Raw genomic sequence first — 10020 nt, 5'->3', positions numbered from 1 at the left:
AAAAACCACAATCCATACAATTCCACTTTATTGTCATGGTCAGCACTTAAATCCCTACTGGTCACCTCTAACGTTGTGTACTCTTGTTATGCAGGTGCTAAAATTGGTAACTCCAGGCCCGTTCGTTTTACATTGGTAAATCCATAAATGTCAATATTGTCTAACCAGTATGTCCAAACCTGAAGCTCTTTGGGTTAATCTAAATCTAAGTAAAAACATACAGAATTAAAAAGGTGATTCTGTGGCGAGCGATCTATGTCAAGTTTCCTGGTGTCAATTTTTATTATAGGTCAAAAACATTTCCAGATTATAATCATTTCTGTGAATTACTGAACTGGAGGACTCGTAAACAGTTCACTCTATGACACATTGGCCTCTTGGTTGATGAGGGTGCTGAGATCCAGTTTCGTCTTCTCGAGAGCTGCAGTTTTTGCCCTCCGCGATGGGCGCACGACAACAGGCTCTGGAACATTTTCTCCATCACTGCAACCAAAGCCAAAAGGAACAAGTTACAACAAAGCAAGTTAAATATGCTAAATTAGAATGTGCAGATATAGAGACAGAGGTCAAATCATGCACATAGGAATAAATAGCAAAGCCATCATGTTTCCTTTGCTTTGACAGGAATAAGTAAAAACACTTGCCTCTCTTCTGAAGACTCTGTTCTCCTGCTTGGTTTTCTGCCTCCTTTAGCTGTGACGACTTTCCTCTGACCTGTGCCCATAAATACTCAGGTTACCTCACGGTGCTGAGTCAGTGCCTTCACTCAGGTGCATGAGAACAGCTCTAAAAATACACAGGCACTATGAACAGCTCCAGTTTGGGATGAGCATACAGAACCTGCGTTACCTCTTTTAGCTCTCTTCGCAGATTTAGATAGATCTTCAGTTGCAGCCTCTGTGGAATAAAATGGCAGACAGGAAATTCAGATTTTTGTAGTTGCTCTCTTTCCTACTTGTCCTGACAGAGAATACGATGAAGCCTGCTATATGTTAATCCGCTTACCAACAATCAGCTAATAAGACAAGCCTTCTACAGGAGTTGTCACAAACGTGTAATGTAAATCAGGTTAGACAGGTACTGAGAGGTAACATTTGTTACGGATGCTCAGGGGGATGTCAGGTTTTATACGAGTGTATACTGCGTTTGCGTGTGTACCATCTGCATTGACATCGAGTGGTTGTAAAGCGCTGGCGCTGAGGAGCTCAGACTGTTCTTTTGTGTCCATGAGCTGATTCATCACCTTCTCCAGAGCACGGACACAGAAACGGTCCTTCACCAACTATCCAAAATAAATAGAGAAATTAAACATTATGCCTTTCAAGAATTAGTCGAGTAGTTTGTCAAAAAATGAAACTATTTAAAGTGTACTGAGACAGTGTTCAAACAGAAACACCAGACATTGAATAAATGAATACAGTTTTGAACAAATTACCTGAATTTCCCTTTGGGGATCAGTAAAGTTTATTTTGTCTCATTGTCTATGATTTCAAACTGAATAGTTTCTGGTGTTAAGACTATTGAGCAAAACACTAGCAAATCCTGAAGCCAATTTTTCATTGTGTTCCTGTGTAAAAACAATAAAAAGGGTTATCACAAGCCCCATGCAGGCAGACATATGAAACTGTATGTTTGTGTATACCTGTACAAGCTGCTGCAACAGAGTGTGCAGGTCTTTCCTGATGGTGTCATCTGCACTGAGCTCCAGGTTGCTTAGAGTCTTGGTATAGAGACGAACCTCAGGGGCTGTAAGGTCCTTCAGCATCTCCCCACACATCCGCACTGCCAAATAGTCATGGACGTACGCCGACTACAAACATATGTATCCAAAAGATGGGATTGGTTTTTGCCCCATTAAGCTATCATGCAATGAATCCTTTAGTAAATAACAAATTTAAGCTCTGCCTGGCCTAACATAAACTGAACCATTCAAGGGAAGAATTTGCAGACTTGATCTGAGTTAAAGAAATGAATATCTATTTGTGAAGATGAAGCAATATTAAGAACTCGGTGAGCCTATAAAGGCTATTAATAAACATATTTGTCTCTGGGTGTTTCTTACCTCTGTGTTAGTTGAGGGTTTAATAAGTGCGCTTGGCCGAGTCAGCTCCACAAACAGCTCGACCACATTGTTAATATCCACCTCAGCTAGAGGAGAGGTGACTGGTGCATTCATCACAGTCCGAACAGTGGGCAGGAAACTCTCCTCTATAACTTCTTGGTGGACCCTGACACATGCACACAAATACCATCTCCATATTAGTGTGTGTTGCACAACTACATTACTGATTTCACCTGGGCACCAATATAATAAAAAGAAGTTGGGCAATACACATTCACACTTATCTTCACTTTATGAACAACATGCTTGTGTAAAACAACATGTGTGACCTGCTCTCGCGGGCATAGAGCTGGAAGAAGACCCCGAGACAGTGGCGAAGGCGGGTGTCGTCCTCAGTGACAGGATTGTACCATAGCAACACCAGACGGGAGAACATCTTGGTGCTGGAGATGCGGCCGTTGTACATAAGTTTGGCCAGGCCCTCCGCTGCTGCTGTGCGCAACTCAGACACCTGAGAATGTTGAACACACACAGATCATTCAATAAAACTGTTTTCAGCCAAGAAAAGTAAATTCAAACTTCTGTGCATGTAACTAAATTGACCGTGAAGCCCACCTCACTGTCCAGGAACTCTGACAGCATGACAAGGATGCTCTGTGCTGTGTCCTCTGATACATCTCTTTTGACTTCAGCCAGAGGTGCATCATCCTCCTGTCTATCTGGTGACTGGGAGGGCGGGGCTGTCTGAGTGGCAGCTGTTTCAGACAGCAGCTGGAAGCTGAACAGCAGAAGCAGGTCGATGATGGCCAGCAGAGCACTGATACGGATCTTTACCTCATCCAGCTGGGCAATCTGTAAGCATGCGCACACAGGCAAATTTACTAGTGGCAACAGAAAATTCACCTAAAAATACAGATGGCTATCGCTGGGGTCTCTCTGTGAATTGTTTTATATGTACTTAGTGAGAACTAACTGTTCTACTTGTAGCATCTTTATAAATATGTGCAAATGCATTATAAGTAGTTCTGTAACATTACCTGAAGCAGCAGGACCATGTGGGTTTTGGCCAGCTCCTTGCTGTGCAGAGCACATGTTCCCAGACACAGCACAGCCACATTGCGGACTTCAGGATGAGCGTTTGCTATACTGGGCAGGATCTGAGAGCGAGGGATGGAACAAAGAGTTACACCAACCATCTTGTAATGACTTTGCTTCCTATAGTTCTCTAAGGGTAGGAAGCAAACACAACTGGAATGATATAGTGTTAAAAGCAGAATGTTTTAGGACCATAGCAAATGTATATACTTTTACTGCCACTTCCTAGAGAAATGAGGAGTTGATTCTAAGTGAGGGTTTAAGGGCAAGCACTCCTCATAATGTATATGCGAATAATAAAACATATTTTAGCTGCTGTGTGACACTGAATATGGGCACTCTTGTATAACCATTAGTGAAAAATGTAATGTGTGGATTTATACCAGAGAGGACATTAAGGCGCTTATAGTAGGATTAATTCTTGTCTTGATGTTCATCTCCTTCAGCAGTTGAGCACATATTGTTAGACACCGCTGAAGAGTCTCTGGGTCACTCTGAAATACAGAAAAGAGAAACACAATTAAGACCTTTCCTATTTATTCCAGGAGATCTTTTTACGACTTTCATTAAATGACACGTAAAGACACAGAGGCAGCACTTCCTGGATGGTTCTGTACCTTCTCCGTGCGGACCTCCTTTTCAGCCGGCTGGTTCCATTCAGCGATTTCCTGGATGATCTGGTTTCTGTGGTTCTCGAGCTCTGCGATGGTGTCCTTGAGCTCTGCTGCACGGCTGAATTCCTGTGCAGTGACACAGTCCTCCAGGGTTTGTTTTGCCTCCAAGATACGCACCTTCACCTCTGCTAGCTGGATGGGAGGCAGGGGAAAAAAAGAGCAGTGGAAACGTAAACAGAAGAGGGGAGTGTCATTCTTCAGGTGAAACACTCCAGAGGATTCTTAACTGTTGAGACTGCACCCCCTCTAACAGGCAAAAACAACATCTGAGGCTCTGGGCCACATTATAACCCACTAGAGGCTAATTTGTCTTTACCCACTGAAACAAGGTGAGGTGAAGAGAGAAAGCAGGCACAAAGAATGGATAGAAAGGTAAACACCTGGACTAGGATTAACTTCCTTTGCAGCTATTTGGCCTCCAAGAATGACATAATTTGAAGCATTTCTGGAAGGGTTTATAGAACCTAACCGCCTCTGGGTGTTTTCAGTTGCCAGTGTAGCCCACCTGGATCTGCTGCCGACGGCTCTCGTTCTTATCCACTGGCTGACTGGCTTCCATGATGGGCGCCCTCACATCTGAGATGATTTCCGCCACCTGTGTGACACAGTGCAAGCCTAGTCACACATCAGTGGTAATGATGCTCTACTGAATGGAAAATCTGTTTAATTCTGTCACATCCCTAATGAAAAGACCTTTACTAGCAGAGGATAGTTTAATTAGTACATTCATCAACATCAACATCAACACACACACACACACACACAAAAAACAAAAGGCATCCATCTGGAAACACTGATAATTTTCAGCTTTAACATTTTCATTTCTGCCTAATTGATCTGTCAAATCAACTAATGAAGGGTATTAATATATGTTTTCTTCTTTGTGTGCATGGAAAAGAATTACTTTGAATTACACAAAGACAATGTACGACAAGGAAAAACTTGGTGATTAAAAGTAAAACACACAGTCTGTATGCGTCTGTGGTCATCAGGGACGAGGGTGAGGAGTTTCTCAGTGAGCAGGGAGATGAGGGAGAATGGGGTCTGTGGCAGAGTCAACATCTCCTGCAGAACAGCCAATAAGCGCTTCCTATAAAGACACACAACATAAGTCTGAACACAAGTACCTCACCCAGCTGATGTCAAGTCTTTGCCCTAAAAAGTAGTTGCTTGAGGACTGGATAATCAACCAAATGTACTGAATTCCTGATTGAATATAATGAATTGGTCATTTCAGTAGTAATTCCATTTTTCCAACTATTTTCTGATTTCAGTTTTTTTCAGCATGAAGTTTTGCCTCCTTACTACAATGTGTAGTAAATGGAATATAATCCAGTTTTGGATTGTTGGCTTGGACAAAAGAACACTCATGAAGATGTAACACTAAGCTATGGAAAATTCTGGGTATTTTTCCATATTTTTGTTGCCAAAACAATCCATTAAAGAAAAGTAGAGTAAAGAAAAACTAGCAGACTACTCAACAATGACAATAATTGATAGATGTAGCCCTACACTGGTCATACTGTATCTAATCAAGATCAACATCAGATATGAGCAAACACACACACACAAAAAATATACATTTATCAATTTATCAACACTGCACTACTAATCTTACCTGCCGCCCTCCTCGTTAGTGTCCAGACACCCAATTAGATGGATGAGCTGTTGGGAGATAAACCGCTTGGTTATGACCAGCTCCACCTGGTTAATGTCAGATCTCTGCTCTTCTGACAGCTCTGGCACTGTCTTTAGATATCTGAAACAGTCACAGTCACGGGTCAGACAACTAAGAGGTAACAGCTCTCAGAGAGCAGGAAGATTAGAGATTATCCAGCTACACATTTAGTGAAAGCAAAGCCAAAATTCAGGTTTCTCTCTGTGGACTGTCACAGTGGTGCAACTCAGAACAATTAACAACCATCTAAAGCGTAATATTACAGCACTGTAGGCAGCTAAACACTGCACCAGCATTCCCTACAAGCATCTGCTATATCAGCCATCACTCAGTCTTACAAACCTGCAACAGTCACTTATTTAAAGTAAATTAATAAATGACTTTTATCAGCAGATGAATGTCACTCAATTACAGCAGATTTATTCAAGTAGCATATCGCACCACAGCATCAAATGCATTAAGCAGTTGATAAAATAGCAGAGTGCTCCCACAACGATGCACAGACACTACCGGGATTTAAAAGTATGAATGAGTGTGGGAAGCGTTCTATGAATTATGCCAGATGTAATCATTTTAATTGAGTATAAAATTGTATTCGTTATGTAGTTTGGTAAATGCTGACTTGAAAGATAGAAGATATGTCAGTGACAATGCCCACAAATCCCAATGTTTCCAGATTTTGTAAATGAATAACACACTGACAAGGGCACTGAGCATCACTGGAAGTTGTTTGCTTGTTTGGCAGGAATAGTTGTTTTTTATATTAATGTCACACTTATGTTAACTAACCTAACCAGGAACAAATGTCTGGATCACTATGCATTCTGCAATAAAAAACAGAAAGCAAAAAAACTACAAATGTAATGTAGTGAATTTCTGCCTCCTATCTTACCCATAGAGGTAGGCAGCATAGGTGGCAGCATCTGGCAACACTTGCTCCAGCATTTCATCACCTTCATCTCCTATAGCCTTGAAAAACTCACACAGCGCTCTCCAGTAAAGCACATTCTCAGAGGTGAGAGAGTCCACTGGAATCAGCTTTCTGTTAAAAACACACAAATTCTAATCTTCGGCATTTTATTCTCATGTGAGAGTCAGAGAGAGAGTTTGAAGTGTGCGAGTATACCTGTTGTCGAGCTGGACTCTGTTCTCCAGCAGCTCCTCGCTAGATGCGCCTTTGAAGATGGCTTTCAGTGCATCCAGAGCTATTTTGTCACAATTCTCTACATCCAGCCTATGAAGCAGCTCAATGACATTGTTATCCAGCCGATGTAGCCAGGACGGCAGCAGACGAGAGCAAACAACCTCCCTTACTGCCACTGCAAGACACGCAGACCATCCGACATATTAACTGGGCATAAAAGAATTTAAAGGTGAAACAATGAGCTAACTGAGAGGAAATGAAACAGCAATTTCTACAGTTTCTACTACTGAATTTCTTGTCAGTTTTTCAAGAAAAAATGTCAACTAATCAAATTGTTCCACAACTTCACACTGTGGGTTGGCCAAAGGCATTCAAAGAGTGTGGGCTATGGAAAAATAGTTTGGGACATTTTTTTAAATTTCACAAACTGGATGATTAATCTAAAAAACAACTGGCACAGTAAGCAATATTTTAAATAGTGGTTACCTACAGCTTTAAGTGTAGTTTTAGGTACTGTAATTATGAGTATGTGATTGAAAACGTGGTCAGTGTAAATGTAACATCCAACATACAGAAGTACAAGATTCACTGTTACCTGAAGTGTCACGGAGACCCTGTTGCAGAAGATTAACTCTCTGTTCAATAGTCAAAGCTTTAATGTGGACCTTGTCAGCCAGAACCTTAAACAGAAAACAATAAATCTAATGTTAACATTTAACACAGATCAAGATAATAATATTATTATGTTATCTCTTGATGTACCTGTGTGTGCATACATTTAAACCGCTAGATCTACTGACTGCATTCATGACTACCTGGTAGGCTAACTTGCGGACATTTTCTTTGATGTCCCGGGTGCGTTTGAGTACTTTGGGGAGGGTCCAAGGGCACATCGCTATGCAGGAGAGAACTGCACGTCGCACCTCAGCATTCGAATCGTTTTCCAGAATCAGCAAATATGCTGAAAACAGAAAAGAACTCATGAGACCAAAAGAACAATATATAAACATTCAAATCAAATCATACAAAACAAAGAATACTTTAAATAAATGACTAGATTAAGAAAATAATACAACACAATCAACAATGACACTATACTTGATCAAGACATCTAAGCTGAAACATTAAGTTTTAAACAATAATCCCACATATGCTAGGTGACCTTATATTTTCTGTGTTTTCAGTGGCATGCAGTCTGTCAAATGGAAGAGAAAGCAGGCAGGGGAAAAAAAAACAAACAAACCATTGATAGTGGGACAGTCAGGATCTTTTGGCTGCTGCAGGCGGGTCATGGCCAAAGCAGCCTGAATCCTCACGTTTGGGAACTTGTCAGTGACACGGACCAGCATAGCTTGGTGAATGCGATCAAAAAGATCGTCATCTATCTGGGCATTCTCTGCCATACTGCCCAGCAACTTGTTGATCAGCTGGCACGTACGGAAACGCACTGCATGGCTATTGGCTTTGTGAGACTGAAATGACAGGAAGGTTGAACATGCAGAAAGAGGAGCAGGACAGAAGATTGGGGCGATAGAGCCAGACAGCAAAAACTTGTGTAAATGATAAACATTTGCTACAAAACTGACTTTGTGTAATACACAAAGAACAAACAGTGTTTTAATATTTACAATTTGCATGAAAATGCTGGTCTAACTATGTTTATACCTCCAACAGGAAGTTGAAAATGAAACTCAGAAATGGATGATCATCTTGAGCAGCATCATCATCATCTTCTTCCTCTTCCTCCTCCTCCTCCTCCTCCGTTTTAGGTGGAGACTGGAAACTTGTAGCAAACCTCGCAACGAACTCAATGACATTTTCAACTGTAGGTTCACGCTTGTAAACAATCATGGCATACTTCAGGTAGTGGACAAACTCCTCATGGAACAATGTCTTGTCCTCAAGCTGAAGGAGGTGATGGAGGATGTCATTAATGACATGATATAAATATATAATAAATATCTAAATAAATAACATAAAATATCTCTTCATAGGAGATGTTCTAAGTTATACTGTATATTAATAAACACTTGCTGACGGCTTACAGCTACAACGTAGTGTGCAAGTTAAGCCATTTAAGTAACGTTACAGGTTTATACTGCAAATAAAAGCCAAACAGGAAACTTAGACTAAATTGTTAGGCATTCATATACATGGACCTAGACTGTGAGCAAGACGGTATATGTTGACTGCCAGAGATACACAAAGCAGAGAGTAAATAACAGCTTGACATGTCAGCACACGGAACCTACGTTGTTGTAGCGGCTCCTCAGGCCTATTACCAGCTTGGCCTTGTTGTTGTGGCCTCTCTGAGCGCGCTGAAAAGCCTCTTTAATGCCTACTTCATTGTCTGCCGTCATCTTTCCTTCACAGAAACATTAACACCAACAGTAAAACACAGAAAAGTCTTTAGGTGCTAAATCACACTAACAGGAGTCTGTTTGTCTCTAGTGCCTCATTAGCTGAAAGCCCCGCCTGGTTCAGCCCAACTCCCTCTGAAAGAAGAGCAGGAAAACAACATAACGTAGCTAAGTCTTTTGAGATAACGTTCCCTAGGGGCATTTCATACCATCCTTTATGTTAATACTAAACAAATATCTTAAAATACAGAATAATAAATTGTAATAATGTATTGTTGAGTTTTAAACGTTACCTTTACTTCGGGTTTTTGTCGCTACACTGCCGCCTGTTTTCAAATTCAACTATCGTGTGTACTCGCGAGAGCTTAGATGCGTAATTACGTAATGACGTTTTTTTGGGGGGCGGGTTTTGTTTGATTATAGTCCTGAGCTTTGACTGGCAGGCTCCTCCATCTGTTAGGCTCAATAGTGTAGGCCTATACAAAAGTAGTTGAGTTGAAATAATTCTGGATTAATACATTGAATTAGCAACGTAAGTTCTTGTTTTGATAACTGATCAATCATTTTAGCTTCTAAAATAGGAACATATGCTGTCATTCTCCATCTTCATTGGAAACTGGCACTAATTCACATGAACCCATATAGTATTGATGTGAATTTTTAACAAATAATTATTGTTTAATATAACAGCTGAGATTCAAATTATTTGATAAATTAGTTGTCATACTTATTTGTATGCAGACAGTCTGACAGCAGCCGCATTATGAAACATTTAGTTTACAACAGTTCAAGCAGGCTGCTGCAGGGCATCTGCATACAGCTCACCGTGGGAAGAGCAGGAGCAAGCATCTCTGCAAGCGGACAGTGCTCCTCCTTGTATGGCAACAACAATAGCCATCTGCTTCTGGAAATCCATTTGATATGAAGCTTAGTCCATCTTTCTGCTTTAAACCTGCATGCGTGTGGACGGTGGATTATCTGAGAGGTGTATTATCATATTAAATATT

At 40.9% G+C, this 10020-nt stretch overlaps 1 protein-coding gene across 3 annotated transcripts; it reads right to left on the bottom strand.

Moving 5' to 3' along the window:
• Positions 1-11: 11 nt before the first annotated feature.
• On the bottom strand, positions 12-9371 carry ncapg (non-SMC condensin I complex, subunit G). Of its 3 annotated transcripts, none has more exons than XM_026303071.1 (22): positions 9307-9371; positions 8906-9018; positions 8319-8558; positions 7897-8125; positions 7469-7614; positions 7249-7333; positions 6636-6828; positions 6402-6551; positions 5450-5590; positions 4798-4921; positions 4337-4426; positions 3775-3963; positions 3541-3651; positions 3100-3219; positions 2678-2914; positions 2392-2573; positions 2063-2228; positions 1643-1810; positions 1159-1282; positions 850-897; positions 645-714; positions 12-483 (listed from the first exon to the last, which is right to left on the bottom strand). In XM_026303071.1, the coding sequence occupies exons 2-22, from the start codon at positions 9011-9013 to the stop codon at positions 360-362; spliced, it is 3045 nt and encodes a 1014-aa protein (XP_026158856.1). In that variant the 5' UTR covers positions 9014-9018; positions 9307-9371; the 3' UTR covers positions 12-359. The 3 variants fall into 3 exon arrangements, with proteins under 3 accessions (XP_026158856.1, XP_026158858.1, XP_026158857.1); XM_026303073.1 differs by having other exon boundaries at positions 8906-9013; positions 9307-9366; XM_026303072.1 differs by having other exon boundaries at positions 8906-9148; positions 9307-9363.
• Positions 9372-10020: the final 649 nt, after the last annotated feature.

This window comes from Mastacembelus armatus, chromosome 1 (genome assembly GCF_900324485.2).
Source record: "Mastacembelus armatus chromosome 1, fMasArm1.2, whole genome shotgun sequence".
NCBI classification, from domain to species: Eukaryota; Metazoa; Chordata; class Actinopteri; order Synbranchiformes; family Mastacembelidae; genus Mastacembelus; species Mastacembelus armatus.
This window is presented reverse-complemented; position numbering and strand designations above follow the sequence as displayed.

Coding starts and splice junctions, on each gene's coding strand:
- ncapg (XM_026303071.1), bottom strand. CDS start 9,013: ATGACGGCAGACAATGAAGTAGGCATTAAAGAGGCTTTTCAGCGCGCT. Junction 4,922..5,449: donor ACTAACGAGGAGGGCGGCAG/GTAAGATTAGTA, acceptor GTGTCTTTATAG/GAAGCGCTTATTGGCTGTTC. Junction 2,574..2,677: donor CAGAGTTCCTGGACAGTGAG/GTGGGCTTCACG, acceptor CAACATTCTCAG/GTGTCTGAGTTGCGCACAGC.